General features: G+C 47.2%; 1 protein-coding gene across 2 annotated transcripts in view; it reads left to right on the top strand.

Annotated features, from left to right (window-relative positions):
- Window positions 1-19,163, top strand: part of AKT3 (AKT serine/threonine kinase 3) — a 335,611-nt gene extending 316,448 nt beyond the window's left edge. For both annotated transcript variants that reach the window (XM_075531195.1, XM_075531185.1), the window contains 2 exons: window positions 5,009-5,111; window positions 15,644-19,163. In XM_075531195.1, the coding sequence (XP_075387310.1) occupies window positions 5,009-5,111; window positions 15,644-15,729 (189 nt within the window). In that variant the 3' untranslated portion in view covers window positions 15,730-19,163. The remainder of the gene's footprint in view (window positions 1-5,008; window positions 5,112-15,643) is intronic.
- Window positions 19,164-20,463: the final 1,300 nt, after the last annotated feature.

Below are 20,463 nucleotides of genomic sequence, written 5' to 3'. Positions count from 1 at the left end.
ATTTTCGGTAATTGGGCCAAACATGTCATAAAGGTCTCTTGGGTCAGTCAGTCTGACGATCTATGCTGCATTGTTTGTCTACATTTGATGCTTACTTTCTAAGAACTTTTGACTACATTTATATTTATTACCGAAGTGATATTTTCTTGAATGAAACCGATTTATCTGCATCAATACTCAGTTTAGATTATGTCAAATTGACACGTATCTGTAGAGGTGTATATATCACAAGGAGAATTTTAAGATAAGAAGGTTTAGAAGGGCATCATGCAAAAAAAAAAGAATATATGTATGTGTATATATGTGTGTGTGTGTGTGTGTGTGTGTGTATACCATATTGAATGAAGGGGGAAGTGCAGAGTGGAGACCCAAGGCCCAAGTGTCGGCCACTGGAGATCCCCTCATAGAGGGATTTAGGAGAGGAGATGGGTCAGTCAGGGTGCGAGGTAGTACCGATGAAGAACACAGCTTTCCCACAGATCCTGGATGCTTCCTCCCCCCAACTACCATGATCCGAAGTCTACCTTGCAGGGCTGGATGGGACAGAGGTTGTACACTGGTACATATGAGGGCTAGAGGCACAGGGAATCCAGGGTGGATGATACCTTCAGCACCAAGGGTATGAGGAGCGATGCTGGGAGAGTGGAGGGTGAGTGGGTTGGAAAGGGGGAACTGATTACAAGGATCCACATGTGACCTCCTCCCTGGGAGAGGGACAACAGAGAAGGGGGGGAAGGGAGACTCCGGATAGGGCAAGATATGACAAAATAACGAGGTATAAATTACCAAGGGCACATGAGGGAGGGGGGAGTGGGGAGGGAGGGGGAAAAAAAAGAGGACCTGATGCAAAGGGCTTAAGTGGAGAGCAAATGCTTTGAGAATGATTGGGGCAGGGAATGTATGGATGTGCTTTATACAATTGATGTATGTATATGTATGGATTGTGATAAGAGTTGTATGAGTCCCTAATAAAATGTAAAAAAAAAAAAAAAGAAGGTTTAGAAGAAAATAAACTTAGAAAATAATAAGTGAATAAAAGTCAGTATAAATGGTAGGAGGTATATGTAAACACTTTATGTAATTTTTGTTGAGGAAACAGAAATGTGCGTCCCATAAACCTAATCTTAAAATGCTTGATTCATCTAAAAATTTGCAAACTCGGTGCAAAGCTTCTAAGACTTGGGAAGATATGTGCCTTTGTTATTTGCGAGGCACAAAAAAGCCCCTCCTTTTTTAAAGCCCCCTGCTGTCACTGAGCCAAGTGTGTGGCAGAGGGACCTCGTCTGCGGCCACCCCCAGTATTTATGTGTGGTGTGGAATGAAGCACCGCGTGCGTGAGCAGGAATCCCGACCCCAATACTCTTTTACTTAGCTTTGTAAATCACACCGCTTGGTTCTCATTGCGGTCCTTAGGTTTATAATCACTACAACTTGCCCATAAACACTATTTTAGAAGCAAAATCTTTCTACTACCTTTCCTTATCTTTCCAAAGGGTCCTGGGTTTCATTACGGAGAGCACGTTTCCTTTTAGAAACGACTTCTCTCCAAGATAACGGAGGCGTTCAGCTATGGTAGTTGTCTGTCTGTGACTAAGCACCGTTCCTCAGACCGACCATGGGCCGCGTGTCTTGCGTCCTTGTGAAGCGCTTTGTAAACAGGCAAGAGAACCTGGGTTCAAATGTCTGGGGATTGTGTGAAAGCAGTCCAAATGCACCTGGATCCTGCGTTACAAAGCCTCCTTGAATGTCTGCAGAGAAAGCAGATGTATACAACTTTTGTTATAGCCAAAATATTCATCTAAATGGATCCGATACATGATAAATCCTACTTTGGGTCACGCCTATTGAGCCCGTTTCAACTCATGGACAGAGTAGAGCTGCCCCATCAGCTCTCCGAGGCTGGAAACCATTGCAGAAGCACCCCCACCTCGCTCTCCCACGAGTGTAGCAGCAGCGGCCTGTCTGTTGAACAGCCAGGGTCTTACCCACTGTGCCAGCCACGATGGCGCGCCAATTTGTGACACAATGCTTGTATAGCAGTGTGATGTATACTTGGGCATGTGGTCACTTTTCTTGTATAAGATCAAGGTCGGCATTATGAATGTCAGTTAATTTTGGGTGGTTTTGCATAAATAGATGCAGTAATTCTAGTTTCCCTATCTTGTGTTAAAAAGGTTAATGCCTTACAACACTTAGTAGCTAATGTGATTGTGATTCGGTGCGTCCATGCGACAGCTCTGTCAGTATTGCTAGACTCAATCATCCGACCCTGCTCTCAGCACTCAGTTCCCTACCACAGGACCCCTTGCCCTTAAAATGCGTTGTCCGTTTCTGGCACGTCAGTAGTCATTTTCCAGATTCCTTTGTGCTGTTTTTTGTATGAGTTCTATTTTTTAAATCAATTTAGACAGTTTTTGTTGTATTACTTTCTTGAATTCTTCTAGAATTTTATCTGTGTTTGTCCCCAATTTTTCTCTGGATTCTATGGTATTGCCTTTGTTTCCTTTGATCTCTTTCTTAACCTGCTGAAATGACCTAAGGGTAGACCATTGGAATTCCTTAGTGGTTAGTTCTCAAAGGATAGCTTCCTCTGGAAGATTTTCTGTACCTGTACTTAGGTCACTTGTTTGAGCCATCTGTCTGTCTGGGGACAGGGTGGGGTGTGCGCGTGCGCGCGCGCGCGCGTGTGTGTGTGTGTGTGTGTGTGTGTGTGTGTGTGTGTGTGTGTGAGAGAGAGAGAGAGAGAGAGAGAGAGAGAGAGAGAGAGAGATTTGAAGTTGTCTGCTGGCTATGAGGCATCGTGGTGGTAGTGTATTAATTTGTTAGTTGTATGTTGGCTTATTTCACTGGGATTTTTAAAAAAAATATTCAGACAACAGGGTGGGCGTGCTACAGTGGTTGCTACTTTGGTAGCACATAGCCCGCCTCCGGGTGGACTCAGTAATGATTGGGAGTGTGGACTTAACGTCACTGCCACAGCTTCAGTGCTGACCATAGCAACCCTGTAGGGCAGGGTAGAACTGCCCCTAGTCTCCAAGACTGACTGTGCACAGGGATAAAAAGCCCCCCTTTTTCCCACAGCACTGGGTGGACCTTGGGGGTTGCAGCCCAACATACAGCCACCCCGCCACTAGGGATCCTCGGGAGTGGACAGTCGTCCCTAATTGCTAGTTGTGTGGAGCCGCTGAGGGGCGGGGGAATGGGTGCTGACTACTGTCATCATCAATTCAGAGATGGTGCAGTGTGTGGGGCACTCACCCAATGTTTGGGTGGCAGATGTGGGTCTGTTAGCTGACTTCAAACTGGCAAGGGGAAAGACATTTTAAAAGGTGGTGTGGAAGAAAAAAAGTAGGGGGGGTGGGCAATTTAAGGGAAAACAAAAACAAAAAAACCAAAAAGGCACCATGAGACCAGTGTAAGCACTAGGTGCTCAGAACGTGGCACTCACTGTGCAAGAGGAGCGCCCAGCCACAGGGACAGCGGCCCTGCTGATCCTGGAAACAGTGGGGTGAGGCGCCTATTCGGCAGGAGGAAACCCTTAACCAGATTCAGCCGCCCAATTTTCTGTGCACACAAAAGAAAAGAATACATTTATTTCTGAACAGAAAGGGCAATATTTCCAACAGGGTAGCTAACTGCTTGACTGTGTTAAGTCATCCTTATGGGACAAATAAGAGAACACTGAGCTGGCCTGTACCTCTTCATCGCTGGCCCAAAAGCTTATGCCAGGTAGGAGGTGACAGGGAGCCCCAGTAGGAGCCATATTACTCTGTAGGGCCTGTTTCTTGATGACCAATGGTACTAGAATTTAGTTTGCTCCCAGAAAAATACTTGTTCATTTTGAAGGCTGTAGAATGGCTGTGAACTGGGGCAAATAGACATCGAAGATAAGCAAAGAGCTTGGAACACATGCCATGAGCTGCAGTGTGGTCCTTTATTTTGAAAACATGCTTTAACTACACTCACCTCCCACTTTTTAAAAACATGGTCTGTTTAGAGACTAATTTAAAGATTTTTGCCTACTTATTTAACATAAATTTGGTGACAGTGAAAGTGGGAAAATGCATTGATCTAAAGCCAATTGTGTGGTTTTGTTTTAGTAAAATCTTTATAAAACATACTAATTTCTGTCATTCTATTTTCTGTTTTCATATCCACACGAGAGTTTTATTCCAAAAAGTGGTATCTTCTGTCCTGAATTGCAATCAACAGAGCATGCGCACACTCCAAGCTCTGAGACAGGGTTTTCTATCTTGAAAGGAGACTTGCAGGATACACCTGCCCCCTCAAGGCCGGCACTGTAGACAGGGGATCAGCTTCCTCCAGGCTGGGGGAGGCAACAGCTGCAGGGTTTGCATGACCCACCGTAAAACCTCCAGCTCCAGCAGCCCAGGACAGCCCTTCCCATCCCGCACCCCACCCCAGGCAGTGACTTTAGCCATTCCAATTTCCAGAATCATCTCTCTGCATCTCCTTAGAGACCACCGCCGCCACTGAGAAGCTGACGAAGCTGTGGACGAAACATTTTGCATTTCATTCTCACCAGGGACTGCCAAGAATCCCGGGCAGGGTTAGACAGTGACTTTCCCCTCTCGTGGAATTACAGCTTTTTGCAGAGTAAGGAGAGAGCACTTTCTCTGCAGAGGGAAGAGTTGCGTTATTAAAATGTGCTTTTAATAATAACCTGCTCAGCCAGGCGCACCCGGAAAAGCCTGCATCTTGTTGCAGAGATCTGTCTGTCCGTATGGCTTCGTCTGTGCAGGCGTTGGGGGGAAAGAGGAGATTTCTCCTCTGTGGCTCTCCCTTGTTCTGTTTTACATAATCTCTCAGGTTTTGTGCCAGGCACCCACTGGTCTGTGTTAGACTGCTAATGGGGAAGTCTAGTATCGACCAGCCTTCTAGATATTGCACTGTTTATGTGTTTATTTTCTCTCTGGTTTTACCATGGGTGTGAATTTTCCTAAAATACAATGTTAACAGTATCTTTTTTTCTTCTTTCCTTCTATAGCTTTTACCTCCTTTTAAGCCTCAAGTAACATCTGAGACAGACACCAGATATTTTGATGAAGAATTTACAGCTCAGACAATTACAATAACACCACCTGAAAAATGTAAGTAAATAAGGAAGGTCGTGAGACTTTCTAATATACCTAATTAGTCATTTAAAATTCATTGGCTGGTATTGAAATCAAATTCCACAGTGACTTACTTCTTTTAAGGATGTACCTCTCCCGATGTGAAAATCTGCAGCGGCAGGGACTGGCGAGGAAAGCATGTCTGGTCGGAACAATCATTTAGAGAGGAATCGCACACAGGGGATGGCAGTCGTGATTTCAGTCTCATTAGCCCCCTTTCCTTTGATTTTCCCAATAGATTCTTTTGACATTTGCTGAAAGAATTCTGAAATAGATATTTACCACTTTCCCCAGGCCTTGTGCATTGACACACCACCATCACGGCTTTTGCCACTCCCGGTATCCTACTTAATTGTTTCTCAATTCACTTCTAATGGAGTTACGTTTTTCTTTAGCTTTGTTGTAACCAGTATTATCTATGAAGTCGTAATTTATTTTACTAGTGATATTTTATATCTGTGAGGGTAAAAAAATTCTTGCTACAGAATCATAGAAAACTTTATTAAACAAAAGTATCAAAACAGGAAGCAATTTTCTCTCAACATATCCTCCATACAGACCTTCTGAAGGCCATGGCCCCATCACTCTAATTCTTCCCGAAGGTTTTGACATACTCCAGGGACTTAGATCCTTTAAATCTTTGAGTTGGAGAACAAAACGAAGCCTGAGAGGGTAAGATCCGGGCTAGAGCGTGGGTGGGTAAAGTTTTCCACCACTTTCCTGGGGTGCAGCCCTTACCCCGTTCAGTCAGTGACCAACTATGTTGTTAGGATGGGAGACATGCCTCAGCACATCTCTCCTGACCAAAGAAGCCTGCAGGCAGATTGCAGTTCAGGAAAGGCCAATGCAATTTTTAATTTTCTTACAGCTTCTCCTAATAGCCCCGGGATTGTCCTGTGTCCTTGAGGAGTATCTGTCAACATCCCCTGGAGGGTCTGCAAAATCAGCTATCATAGCCTTGCTGCCTTGAGTTTAACTGGCCCAACAGATCCCCTTAGAAGCCACGATTCTGATTGAAACTGGTTTTTAATGCATCCTAATGAGACCATGGAAAAAGGCAGGGCTTTCTATTCCCATACAGAGCTACAGCCTTGGAAACCAATAGGGGCAGTTAGTTGTAGCCTGTCACTATGAGTCAGAATCGACTGTTGACAGTGAGTTTGGTTTTTTTTTGGAATGAGACTAAGACAAGTGTCTGAGAGAACTCGTCTGCAGCCATTCACTGATGGCAGAGACATGCTTAAATATGTTTTGTTTGGAGTAAACCCATATATGTCTAAACTAGAACCCGAGTAGCAATGCTTTTTGACTGACCCACCTGTGTGTAAATGAGGTGATATAGCCATTAAAGTGTTCATGTTCAGATTACAATCATTTCATGTCCGTATCCCATACTTTGCTATTGGGTGTGGGGTGGCACCTAAATAAGTAAATCTAATGGAAGAAAAGTATTTCCAAATGTAATTTATAAACACTGCTGACAAGTGTTATTCTCAAAAGTCTTAGTTCAGACTGCAAGTGCTGACTGGGAAGTCCAGTACACATCTGCCAGTTTCCAAGTCTTAGGAAGGAAAATTAGACTGAGATTTAGGGCGATAAATTGATGGTTAAAAATAGTCTTCAAGTCACACATCCTTTGGCTCACCCAATAGCATCATGTTTTTCTTTTCTTTTCCTGTGTTTCCTTCGATGTTTCTTCCCTCCGGTGTCCTTCCCTTTTTCTAGTTAAAACAAGTTAGTTGCCAGTGCTAATTCCTGTACGCTGTGTGTCCGTGATGGAAGGCACAGAGGTGCTCAATAGGTTTGGTCATTGGAAGGCACACCAGGAGGCAGACATGTAGGCCAAGAGAGCCTCAACCAGAAGACATGACTGAAATGAAAAACACCCTGAAGTTTAAAATATCATATTTGGGCAGATATGTACTTGGGGAAAAGCCTATGCCTGTATTTAGAGTCACCAGAAACTGTTCATTTTCACTTTAGAAATAAGGGCATTGAAATCCAGCGGAGAGGGTGGGGAGAGGGGGTAGAATCCAGTGAAAGCAGAGCTGCTCAAGGCCCAGTCACTGTCAACCACAGACAGGAGCAGTGCCCGTCAGCGCAGCAGATGCCCAGGTTAAGTTGCGAAGTGCTGCCGACCGTACAGCCTCGTGGTGGGGCAGTGAGCTTCCCTTCTGTCTTAGGGGCCATGGGTAGAAGCTTTGGCTTCTGCAGGTTAAGTCACAGTGCTAGAAAGACTTTGAAGTTGGGGGCTGGGCTATCGGAGTGCCAACAGTGAGCATAGACATGAATATATGAGGGCCTTCTAAAACATCATGGGAAAAGATGAATTCTTTTTATTACACTTCCCCACAAACTTTTTGGAGCCCCTTCTAGTTCCTCTGACCCCTCCATGGCTTGTCTGAAATGCTGGATTGGGCCAGGGAAGCTCCCCCTCTACAGCATCCAGGAAGCTCCCTTCTGTGGGTATCGTTCTAATTGTAATCCAGCTCCAGCAGGCCCCTGGGGAAACCCTCCATTGGCTTCCCATTGCAGTGTAATTCTAAGCACCCAGCTGGTTTGCTAGTTTGGACCCTATCCCGTGCCTTCATTCTGTGCCACCTCTGCTCCTTGCTTCTGGGCTCCAAACAGACCTCGAGCATGCTCCCCTTCACCTCCCTTGGGACTTTCTGTGTCTAGAATTCTCTTTCCCCAGATATTTCCATGATTATCTGGCTCCTTGTGCTTCAAATCACATTTCATTAGAGATTCTTCTCTGACTCCCCAATCTACAGAACATTGCATCCACGTGCTAATAACTTCACTTTTAACGCTGCATGTTAGCACCTCTAACTTGCTAATAATTTTTCTGGGATAATTTGTGTTTTTGTTTATTGTTTGCTTCTGCCACTAGAATGCAGTTCTTTCGAGAGAGAGGGAGCTTATTTGCATTATTCACTGCTAGCCTCAGTTCCTCTCTGGATTCCTAGTCGTCCTAGTTTCCAATAAATACTTCTTAGATGAATGATTAAACAGACCCCACAAAGGAATGAGCCTTCAGGGATGGGATGCCTGCCTTACAAGGGTGCCACTGCCTATTGGGGCTTGGAGATGAGCTGGACTTTCTTGCTCCCTACTCGGTTTCCAGCACGAGCATCAGGAGAGCCAGGTCTTGTCTCTGCCCTCTGCCTTGCTGTACTTGAGATCATTCTTTCTCTTAAATAGAGTTGTCTGGCATTTCTGGACTCTTCAGGGGATTCAAGTACGGCGTTTTGGAACTCATAGGTAGAGGTAGACTCTGTAAGTACAAAGCTATAGCTAGATAGTGCACTTGAGAACCATCCAAGTAAAATCTCAGTTTGGGAGACAAGGATGACATTGGCAGACTCATGGGCTCAGCCCTTCTCTCTCCTGCCCACTAGGTCTGGGCCTGTGGTCCCAGTCAGGTTCCTCATCCTTCCCCTTCCATGACTTGAGAAGCAGCCATAGCTTCAACCAAAACACTGAGCATCTTACAAAGTGTAACTACTTATCTATCTGCAAGTATGACTTTTAAAATGCATTTCAACACCTTGTTTTACATTTTCATCCACTACATGAGGGTGCAGATGGACCCAGCCGACTATCTAACGGAAAAGAGTTGTTGTGAGGGAACTCAGGGGGCGGGGAAAGGGCTGACAGAAAAAGGATGCTTGGAAACACAAGATATGAAAGACTACTGAGGGACAGTTGACAAATCCAGTGTGACCATAAATAAGTTAAACTAAAACTTAAAAGATATGAAGGGACTTCAAAAAGTTAATGAGAAAACTGTATCATAATCTTTTAATTCGTGTTCCAAGAACTTGTTGAAATCCCTGTATACCTACTTTGCTAGTATCTCATCTTCCTGTGGTTCACGGGCATCACAGCCGAACTCTCCGTGACCACAATCTGTGTGAAACTGCCCCGCTGCCTGGCCCTCGCTCCAGGCTTTCGTGGCGCACATCAGGATAAGGGTAGCCATATTATCAGCGCTCAGTTTCTAGAACATGTAAAACAAGATACTCAGGAAGGTTAGAGGATGTTTTGAATCTCCCCACACAGGTTTTAGAGCTTAATTTGAACCTAGTGTCGTGTGTTCCTGATCAACAGTTCAGCCTCTCATAAAACATGTTTTCCTGACATGTCACATTTTAGCATTTCATCAACTCTTTCTCAAACAAGTGTGTGTAGTTTGGGTTTGGGCCACACACACACACACTACATAAACATACGCTCTACGTCACGGCAGTCCTATAGCGGTCAGAGTGGAGCCTGTGCCAGAGTGGTTTCAGTGTCTGACTTTTGGAAGGCAGAGCTCCAGGCCTCTTTGCTGCGGTGCCTTTGGGTGGGTTCAAACCACAGACCTTGTCATTAGTAGACCAGTGTTTTACTGTTTGCACAACCCATGGCCTTCAAAAGGAAGCCCACGCACTGTAGAAATTCCTGTGCTGGGTACTGCCCGTGGCTGCGGGGAAGCGTGTGGGGGCTGGTGTCGGTGTGAGGCAGTTGAGAGAGATGAGTGTCCAGCATTGAGTCACAGGGCCGTCCGTGGTCTGCGAGGAGCTAGTGGCGGCCTGCTCTCTGTCTTGATTCAGCCTCTCTGGACAGAGCAGCCAGATGAAAGAGCTCCCCAGCCTGTGTGAGGGCGGACTGGCAGCAGCAGGTCTGCTGGCCCCCCAGCCAGTGGCCAGCACAATGTGCCCTCTGCCTCTCCAGTGCAGCCTAGCTCCGCACCGGGGCTGCAGTGCGCTGCGGTGGACCTGCGTCTGTCCACCCTCTGTGACTCCCGCCCCTGGCTTCCAGGGACCGGCGGTGGAGGTACTCTGCCTTCCCATAAGGGGAAGGTAGAGGGGAGAACCAGCGAAATCATGAGCGGGGACTACGTTGAACAACATCTCTTCTTACCGCTTCAACAATGGCGCAGCTTTCCAGCTGCCGAAGGACAGAAGTTAGTGCAGAAAGCCCACAGTAGTAACATTAGTTAGCACTTGTCTGCCTACTTGCCACCTTGCTGTTATGGAACAGAATGGAGTTGTTGTTATTATTATTTTTTAGAACAAATCAGCATGTAGGAAGGCAAAATGTTCCATTTTCTACAAACAGCTGCAGTAACATGCCAGATTGTCCTCACTGGTGTTAATTAATTGAACAGATTTTGGAATATGTCGTCTTGTGTTACAGCCATTAATGGTTCTCTGCCTTCCTCTGATAGGAAAATAGGATTTCTCTGCGAGCTGGTAGCTTTGCTGCCACATAATTCCATTGCTTGGAACACCCCTAGAAGGTGAAGTCGCTGATGCTCCTTGGGCTCGGCCGTTCCGGCGCACCGTCAGTTATTAGCTTCCTTTCCCAGAGGGGTTGGAAACAGGCATCTCCTCGTTGTCCCCACTGCTCTCTGTGCGCGTCCTTCCTTCCAGAGCAAGGCCTTACCTGTGGTTCTGCCCTTGCCAGGGTCGGCCTCAGTCCCTCTGCCAGGCTCATGGGCCCACTTCGGTTCAGGAGCTTATATCTTCCTCCTTCTATTACCAAGAACGAAGGAAGAAGAAGTGGGTGGTTTCAAAGACTATCAGGGTCTTCACGGGGTTATTTCTGAAATTCAGATTTCTTTTTTTAATTTAGAGAGGTGATTAATTTGTTAAAAAGACTTAATTTTCAGCTGCCCCCAGCCTCGGTACCCGGCTCCTGAAGGAAAGCCAGTGTACTTCCCCGGCCTCGCAGCCCCGCCTGGGCCAGGTCATCTGGGAGCCCAGCTTCCCCCTCCCGCGGGTGCTGTCCTGGGCGCGGCGCATTTGCGGTGCCGAAACACACTCGACAAAACAAAGCTGTTAATGGGGGAAAACTGTTTCTCTGAGACGTGATTGACACACGTCAGAATCTGAGCCTGAAGACTTTAGCAGCCCTTTGGTAGATTTCTAGAGAAATTTTAGAAGCTGTGACTCAGAACTGATTGACTCGCCACCATTTCCCAGCTCCTACAGTCTCTAGCAGATTAAAAAAATACTGGTGAAGGTATTTGAGCTAAGAGATGCACGTGTGTTACTTGGTATCGAACACGTGATGAAACGAAGTCTTCCATAAAACTTGATACTATCAAGAAAAACCAACTACAGTGGGTGTAGTCTACTTCCAGAACAGCGGTTCTCAACCTGTGGATCGTGACCCTTTGGAGCTTGGGGTTGAACGACCCTTTCACACAGGGGTCACCTAAGACCATCAGAAAACACATATTTCCCATGATCCGAGACGCCGCTCCTCTGTCCGTCTCCAGGCGGGTCCGCCCACAGGCAGATACACCCACATATGAGTACCCAGTGTGAGACTGTTACCCATGATACACCATGCTTCAAGACAAAACTCCATTTATTTATAAATAAAAATGACTATTTCACAATATATAATGACATTGTTTTTGTGATTAATCACTATGTTTTTTTTTAAACATATGCCTTTATTGTGGAGCAAGTTGACTTTTTGGGAAAGTTGCAAAGCTAGTGTGTAGAATTTCTGCGGACCTCTGATCCCGTTTCCCCCAGTGGGAACGCGGAAGCTCATCCTGGTACAGTGATGGAAACTAGGAAAGCAGCTTTGCTGCAGTGTTGTTAACCAACACAAACCAACATTCAGCTTCCACCCTGGGGCCGGCTGAGGCCCGTTCGTTTCCTGTTCCGGGACCCGGTCCAGGGTATCATGTTGCCCTTACTTATCTTATCCCCTGTGTGCCTCTCCTCTGTGGCAGTTTCGCCATCTCTGATTTTTATGACCTGGCAGCTTTGAAGAGTGCTGCTCAGATGCCCTGGTGGCGTGGCCTGGATGAGTGTTGGAAGGTCAGCGGTTCGAACCCACAGCCACTCCATGAGAGGCTATTAAGGCTGCCTGCCCCCCTACAGATGTACAGCCGTGGAAACCCTAGATGGGCCTCTGAATTGGAATTGATCCGATGGCAGTGGGTGGGTCAGATGGAGGGCACGTGATGTCCACGTGAATTTTGACTGACGATGGTCACTTAGTTGGGATGATGTTTGCTATGTATGCATCTTCCCCAGGAAAGTTACTGTTTTTCCTTTGTCCTATTCAGTGTTTTTCTCCTCCTTCATTTTTAAGTCGGTTCCTACTATTGTCTGACTTGAATCCAGACCAAGAGGTTCATTCTCGCCTTCCATCCTGGCCTTTGGACTTGCTTTCTCTTGATAGTGAGGAGCCTGGCTCTCCGTGTCCACCACGGATTTACAGATTGGCTCCACCCCAGTGTACTGCAAAGGAGCCGGTGGCACACCTGCTAGCCGAAAGGTTGGTGGTTCTCCTCAGCAGGAAGATGTGGCGTCGGCTTGCACAAAAGCGACACATACAGCAACTGCAAACACCCCTCCGCAGTTCCGCTCCAGCCTTCCGGTGCAGTGAGTCGGAAAGGGCTGGAGGCAGTGGGCTTTTGGTTAGTACACTTGTAAAATAGTTCCAGAACTGTCACACCATCCTTCTGGCAGAAAGAAATTGGCTGACAGCATTTATTTATATTCCTTTTTTGTTTTCTTGCCTTACCATTTTCAGTCACAAAAATGTCTCCCACGGTTGGCCAAGTCAGCATCTTTTTTCACCCAGAGGTGGTGTCCTTCATCTGTAACAGTGAGCTATGTCTGTCCCAATCCGCATCCTCGTTGACATTCTAAGAGTGTCGTACACTGTGATGTGCAGCTTGGGGATCTGATCGTGAGTGGTGGCCCGGAGCTGGGAGGTGCCCTACTACCGACCCTCTGTCCTCCTCTCGGCCGCTGGCCGGTTAAGGGGGGCAGGCGAAGGAAGCTAAGCTCTGGCCATCATTGCAGCGTTGCTGCTTTTTCTTTCTCTTGATCTCTTTTGACCATGGGTCCTTGTAGCTGGCTGCCAGTTAGCCTTGTTCCTTTCTTTCTCAGGGCCTGCCATGTTTCAGGCGCAGAGCCAGGTGCTCTCCTGTTGGCTTCCGCGTGAATCCTCTTCACCACTGTGCAGTCACTTAAGATGAGGAAGAAGCGAAGGGCACTTGTCATTTGTCTCCCTTCTTGATGCTGTACACTGACTCCCACTGGGTGGCACTGGCCAGATCCAGACAAACTGGGTCCCGGAGCCCACGGCCCCTGAGTTGGTTCCGGCGCATAGCAGCTCTGTAGCACAAAGTGGGACTCCCCAGGGCGTCCACGGTGGTAAATCTTTCTGGAAGTAAACTACCTCATTTTGCTCCCAAGGAGCAACTGCTGGGTTTGAACCACCGACATCTCAGCAGCCAATGTTTCACTCACTGCGCCATCTGTGGTCTGAAAACCAGGCTGACTCTAGGTCTTCTCCTCGGCACCACCAACCAGACCCAGACTCAAGGCCATCCAGTGTCCACGCTTAGCTCACAGCGACCTGTGGGCCAGCGTAGAGCAGCCCCGGCAGGTTTCTGAGACTGGGACTCTCTTAGGCGAGTAGAACGTCTTGTTTTTCTCCCCTCAGTACCCACAAGTCATAGAGCATGAGAGAGAGGGGAGCGAGGGTAAGACAAAAGAGTCAGACACGTTTCATGGTCGCATGCTCGCCTCCTGGATGGCCATGATGTCAGCAGCCAGATCCGCGCACAGCACAGGCGGAGAGGGGCTAATCACTATGTTTTAATGATGTTCCGTTTGTAACAGTGAAAATAGCTCCTGCATATCAGATGTTTGCGTTATGATTCCTAACAGCAGCAAGATGACAGTGATGAAGTAGCAATGAAAACAATGTTACGCTTGGGGGTCCCCACCTCCTGAGGACCTGTTTTTAAGGGTCGCGGCGTGAGGAAGGTTGAGAACCACTGCTCTGGAGAGATTGAGGGGCCTCACTCACAGGTCAACAGATGGGAGCCACGAAGGCTTTTCAGTTGGTTGATTCCTACTTCATTCAGTTTTAGTTTGCTAACAGTTCTTAGGAACTTGTTTTAAGAATATGGCCACAAACAGAGGGACAGTGAGCAAAGGAAACCAGCGAGCCGGTTGCCGCCTGCATTTCAGACAAATGCAGAGCTCCGCCATTGTCAGGTATCCGTCAGTGCCCGCCATATGGCGAGACTGGGCCAGTGTCCGCTCCCATGGCGTGAGATTAGGGCCAGAAAGTGAAACTATTTGGTAACTGCATGAGGGTTGCTACAGGATGAGAGAAACATTTGTGGACCAAACATGAAAATGTGAAGCTGTTGTTTCTTGACGAAGCCACCACACACTTCTGAGAGCAGCAGTGCCGGGCTGGGGCTGGGTGGGCCCCTCGGCCCGCCTCGCGAGGCTGACAGAATTCGTGTGGCACAAGCACGCTGTCCACCCAAGTGGTTTTTGTGAGGGAAGGGGGCGTTTCAGGCAGGCCAGCCTCAGAAGGTACATTCTACCTGAAAGCTGGCAGGCCCCGTGGCAGGGCCTGGGAAAGTGCCCAAGGGCATGCCTGCTTCCCAGGAGCGTGGAACCAGAGGCGGAAGGAAGCAGGGAATCCCGCCGGGCGAGCGAGCCAGCGAGGGCACGGAGGGAGCTCACCCTCCGCTCGCAGAGCCCGGAACGGGAGGCGCACCCGGTGATGGGGCACGAACAAGTGACCGCCTGGAAAGAAAGGCCCTGCCCGGCCAGGGTGCTGAGCCGCAGCACTGCTGCGGAAGAGGCCGGGAGAGCAGCTGTGATCCCTTCTCTGCCGGAACCGGAACCGGGGAGATGAAGGGGAAAGGCGGCTGCTTTGTAAACGGCCCCTGGTAAGCCAGGGCTTCCCTGCGGGGGGCGCACACGCACGCACCCCTTTGCCTTATGTTTGTATTGGGTTTTATCACAAGAAAATTGGGAACAGGGTGTTAAGGCAGATCGGACATGTTGAATAGAGACAATAAAAATCTTACAAATACAAACACAGCAAAGACACCTGAAATAGGGCCATGGTTATCTCAAGTTTGCATTCTCAGTTTAAAATTCTCTGTGGACATTAACGTTTTCACTGTAGTGCCTTAACATTCATGACTTCTGTCAGTTTGGCAAACGGGCGCCCTGGTGGTGTGGGGTTTAGGGATGCTGATTTGTGAGGTTAGCAGTTAGAAACCACCCACTACCCCAGGGAGAAAGGTTTTTCGACTCTTGTTGAGTTACATTCTCAAAAACCAAAAGGGGCAGCTTTCCCTGTCCTCGAGGGTTGCTAAGAACCCGAATCGGCTTGAGGGAATGGATTTGATTTGACAATTCCATGAAATTAAAGGTTATTGTAGGTGGCTTGTTCCTTTTAAGAAAGTCCTGTTTCCTTCAATATTCTTTTTTCTCAGTTTTGTTCAGACTTGAAGGTTTAGTGCCTTGAGAGAGAGGGATTTGATAGTCTTCTCTACCCATTGACCACACGTTTATGAAAATTAGAACTTTAAAAAATGTAATTACTGAGCATCCCATTGACAAATGTTAGTTTATGTGAGTCTTATTGCCCCTGTATTTGTAGTAAGGACAATATAGACCAGAGATCGTAATTGACCACAATCTAACGAAGCTGTTTCCTGCCCACAGATGATGAGGATGGGATGGACTGCGCTGACAATGAGAGGCGGCCTCATTTCCCTCAGTTCTCCTACTCCGCAAGCGGCCGAGAATAAATCGCTTTCATTCCACTACTTCATGTCATCTTCGACTGAGTACTGAAAATGGCTCCTGGACATCACCAACGGTCCTAGCTCTTGCAGACAGTGGGAACAAAAGTCCCCGACCAATCAAGGGTCTTTCACCCTAACCTCTCACCCACATGACAACACACATATATGCAAACACACTCAACTTTTTGTTTTTGCATGAAATTGTATCTCAGTCTAAGATCTCATGCTGTTGCTGCTACTGTCTTACTATTATAGCAACTCTCAGAGGTAATTTTCTAATCTTTGTGGATCATGAGTTCACCATGGTTGATTTGTGCACCAACTATCATCTTTGTTGTCTTCTGGTTTTTGTTTTCCCTAACAATGAAGGCTGGGAGGGATCCATTGACTCTAGGTACCTTTTAAAACTTTCTAGCAGCTAAATCAAAAACGAATGACGTGAAGAAGATTTAGTATGTGATTCTCAGCACGTGGGAAAGGATGGTCATGTGCATCGGATGCAGGATGGTAGTGAGACACACCAGTAGGGAGAGATCACCAAGGTCTGGCTGGGACTTGTTAAGAAGAAGGTGAGAGGACTAAGCAACTGTTGATTAGTATACACACACACACACACACACATATATATTTAAATTCCTGTTGAATACTGCAGAAGAAGCCTGTGTCACACATGGACGTCCAGACTTCACGGGCAGTCATGGACACTGTTCAGACATGAAGGCGCACGTGCATGGCAGAGGTAAAGTCACGGAGAGGTCTCGTGGTCCAGTTCATGCCAGAGAGCATTTTTGGTGCCTGCGCTTGGAAACGTCTTCCTTTCCTTGGTATTTATCACCTTTGATGGCTGAAGAATGTAGACAGATACGATGATCCTGCTTTTCACCAAAATTTGTACACCCAGGTAAACAGGTGTTTGCCTTATTTGTTTTAATTTTCTGCTTTCAATTTTTCACGATTTCACTTTTTTCCTCAGATGTTAAAACTTGGAGTGGCCTTTGTGGTTTTGTCGGTACTGCAGTAGTGTCATTTTTAGTAATGAGGCTCGCATGTCATGTAGCCGATGCAGCTCCAACTCACACAAGGTAGACAGCATGCGGCGGCTTTTGACCCACGGGCAAGGGGCGTGCAAGCTGATGAGAATCATGCACTTTTTCTCCTGTGTTTAAAATATATGTATAGATAGATAAAAGGCTCTGACGTTGTACATATTGGTTAGAATTTGGCTTTGGGAGAAGAAATGCTGTCGTTTAACCCCTTGGTGCTGAAAATATCCATCCATGCCAAGGGGTTAAGGCAACCTGTGGGCGTTGATGTGCGCTCCCTCGGGGACTGGCCGCGGAGGGTCTGCAGCACGGTGCGATGAAGTCAGCCGAGACTTGCACGGTGGTGAGCAAAGAGCGTTCCTGGGCGGCGTGCACTCAGCTCATCTGTTTCCTGTGTAGGCGGGCAGAGGACAAGGACCGGTGTGTTCATTCTGATCATGGTACACTATCGCTGAATTAAGCCATCAGGGAAACAAAACAACACAAAACAGAATAGCTCCAACCTTTTCTTTCTCTGTATATACTCGTGTCCCTCCGTTCCCACAGTTCTCACTGAATGGGGGGGACATGTATGCAAACCTCATCTTCTCCTTCATCAATGATGATCTTCACATTCAACCCTTTGGTGCTAGGAGCTGACATTTTCCAAAGCAGCCTCTGAAGTCCAGGGAGCAGGGGACCATTCTTGCGGCAAGCAGGCGGCAGCCCAGACTCCCTGGAGTGATCATGGAAATGTATGTTAGTTAAACTATCTGACAGCTCCCAAAATGGAAGGCTACAGCGTCATGTGGTATTGGGGTTGCACTGTATGAAAGAGCAGGTGACTTACAGCAAGATGGATCACATTCATGTGCAGATGTCTTAGCCTCTAGATGCTGGAAGTGTGGATTTTATACATAAGAAACCACTGCTGGCAGTGGGTGGGCCACTGGGACTGACGGGGGTCAAAGGGCATTTTATTAAGGCAGCTAAGACATATTCAGACTTAGATTTTGTCCTGATTTTTCATATTTTTATCTGAGTGAAGTTCATCTTTACTATTGAGTGGGAAGTTACAGTACGTGGTAGTTCACTCAACACATGTAGCTCAACCTTCTGTTGTTATGAAACTTGCATTGATGTTGCCTCTTTCACTTCGACAAGAAAGTGACCTAGAAGGTGTGTCCTGGGGGTTGCTTTGCATCCATTCATAAGAAAGAAACAGGTGGGAGGAAGGAACTGGGAGCCTGGCTACAGGTCAGAGCCCTTGTTCCTGCAGGGGGAAAGTGCAACACCACACACACACACACACACCGAGCACATGGATTTTGTGTGTGTGTGTGTGTGTGTGTGTTTTAAATCGTGAGGTGATTCCATGACCTTGGCAAACAATGCCCTCCTAAAGATTAATGGCGGGCACTGACGGCCGCAGGCGGCCCTCCTCACAGCTGGCTCTCTCCCCTCCCCCACGCCCCAGCCAAAGCCCAGGCTTCAGGCACACAAGGGTTCCCCTGGCTCCAATTCCCTTCTTTTTGCTCCCAGATCTCAGCCAGCTGGTGTGGAGGAAAACTAGAAAGAAATGAGAATGTGTGGAGCAGGGACTCCTGGAAGTTCCGCACATTGGCCCAGAGCTGTAGCCGTGGGTTCTGGCAGGTGGAGCGGCCTGAAGCCTGGAACCGTTCTGTGGACTCCAGCTTGTCCCTGCTCCCTCAGCCCCCCCCCCCCCCCCCACCATCACACAGCCATCGTGGAGGACCTGGCTGTTTCTCCTCGGGTCTCCAGCAGGGCTGTTCACAGCTTTGCTTTCTACCCTGCTGCACAGTTACTCCAGTATCGTCCGCCACTTCCCAGCCCGATGGCCGCTTCTTACGCCGACTGTTCTCGCAGGGGCCACTTGCTTGTCCTGGAGTACAAAAGTAAGGCCCTTCCTTACGAGCTGCAGGGTCTCTGTTACACCTCAACGTACACACTTTGCTGCTCCTGTTTGTACTGTCAACAGTAGAACTTCCTTCTCTTGATCCTGGTAGTGCATTACAGGCAAGCATGAAATGTAAAATATTTATTTAAAGAAAAAGAAAACCTCTCAATTGGTAAGTGAATTACCTCTCTGTAGCTTTATAGTTTGTGACATTTCTCGACCTTGCTAGTTCTTTCATTAGACCCGTGCAAGATCCAGTCATCTGGTGAAGGGTTTTAAGCAAACGCAACTTTGAACCCAAGAAAAACTGTATTACTGTTGGTCAGACTCAAACTGTTTTATTTCCTTAAGTATATGACCCACAAGGATGTGAAATAACTACAAGACACTGTTTTTGTACACTGTACATCCTTAGTATTTTTACACGTATATGAGAGGGATGCACATTATTTTCCTTCGTACAGACAGCTGAAATAAAGCACTATGTCAATCTGCTACTTCTCTGTTTATTGTTGTTGGACGTGGTTCTGTAAGCTCAGGAAAAAAAAAGTTTTTAATAGCCCCCCGTGGTATTCACCTAGCCTCTGTAAAATGTGATAGGAACATATGTACATTCCTTGCCGTTTAAAACACACGGGTGGTTTTCTTCCTTCCCTGTGAGCGCACTGGTGCGGCGATCCCAACCTGACGGAGGGCTGCTTCCACATGCACAGGGCCCGGAGCTAGGAAGGGCAGAGGCAGATTTGCTGACACCCTAACAATCCTCACAGCAAGTGGTTTGGGGACTAGAATTCTTGGGGAGAATAGCTCATCAGCTGACATCTTCCTGATATTGTCCTGCTCTGCACACTTCTTTCCTCAGAGTGTATTTTTAAAACTTTCTGGCAAATGAACCGACTTGGACATGGGGAGTAGAGGGAGGTTGAGTGAACTACAATCTCACTGACCTAGAAACCCTTTGGAAGGGGCCTTTTTCTGTTTTACCTCAGAGACCAGTGTAACCTACTCTTTTGGACCCTTGGCTTCGCTCCTGTGACTAAGGCAGGTGAAGGAATGGCTTCTGGGACCAGAGTCCGCCAGGGGTGTCGTGCGTGTGCGCACGCCGGCGGGACTGCCAGGGCCGAGCGCGCTCTTCGCACGGTCTGTTCTCAGAACCACTAGGTGGACAGTTCCAGGCGGCTAAAATACAGTGACCTCCATAATTCTTTAAAGGTGCTATTTTTAAAAGATTGTGTGATTTAGTCACGGTATTCCTAAAGCAGAATTAGGGACAATTATCGTATCTTATGTGGCAGTCTCGATGTCTAGCATAGTAGATGAAGTACAGAACTTCTGAATTGGAGTAGAAGTTCTGTTTCAGGCTGGACCCTTTTCCACGCTCCAGAGACTCAGGGGCTCTGTGTTCATCGTGCCACCGCCTCCCAAGGAGCCCGAACCATGTGGATTTGAGAGGGGACACTGAGCTTATGGCAAAGTCAGATCTGTGTCAGAAAAACACTTCTGGTGATGATGATGATGATGACGGTGGTGGTGGTGGTCGTGTGGTGATTGATCACTGGTGGGGAAAACTGCCAGCGGTCAATGACGTCCCAAGAGCAGTCCTGCCCTTAGCATTTTATTGTCATTCTCAAAAGACAACACGACATTTTCAGGGTCCCATTTTTATTACTTCAAAGCATTTGCAGGCTTAACTATGTACAGTAGAAATACTATTTTAAGCTAAAATATTGATCTTTGTACAGAAATTCGATATACTGTTAGGTTAAACTTTCTGATTTCTCGGTGTACATATTTTTA

The sequence above is a fragment of the Tenrec ecaudatus genome, chromosome 1, assembly GCF_050624435.1.
Source record: "Tenrec ecaudatus isolate mTenEca1 chromosome 1, mTenEca1.hap1, whole genome shotgun sequence".
Classification (NCBI taxonomy): Eukaryota; Metazoa; Chordata; class Mammalia; order Afrosoricida; family Tenrecidae; genus Tenrec; species Tenrec ecaudatus.
This window is presented reverse-complemented; position numbering and strand designations above follow the sequence as displayed.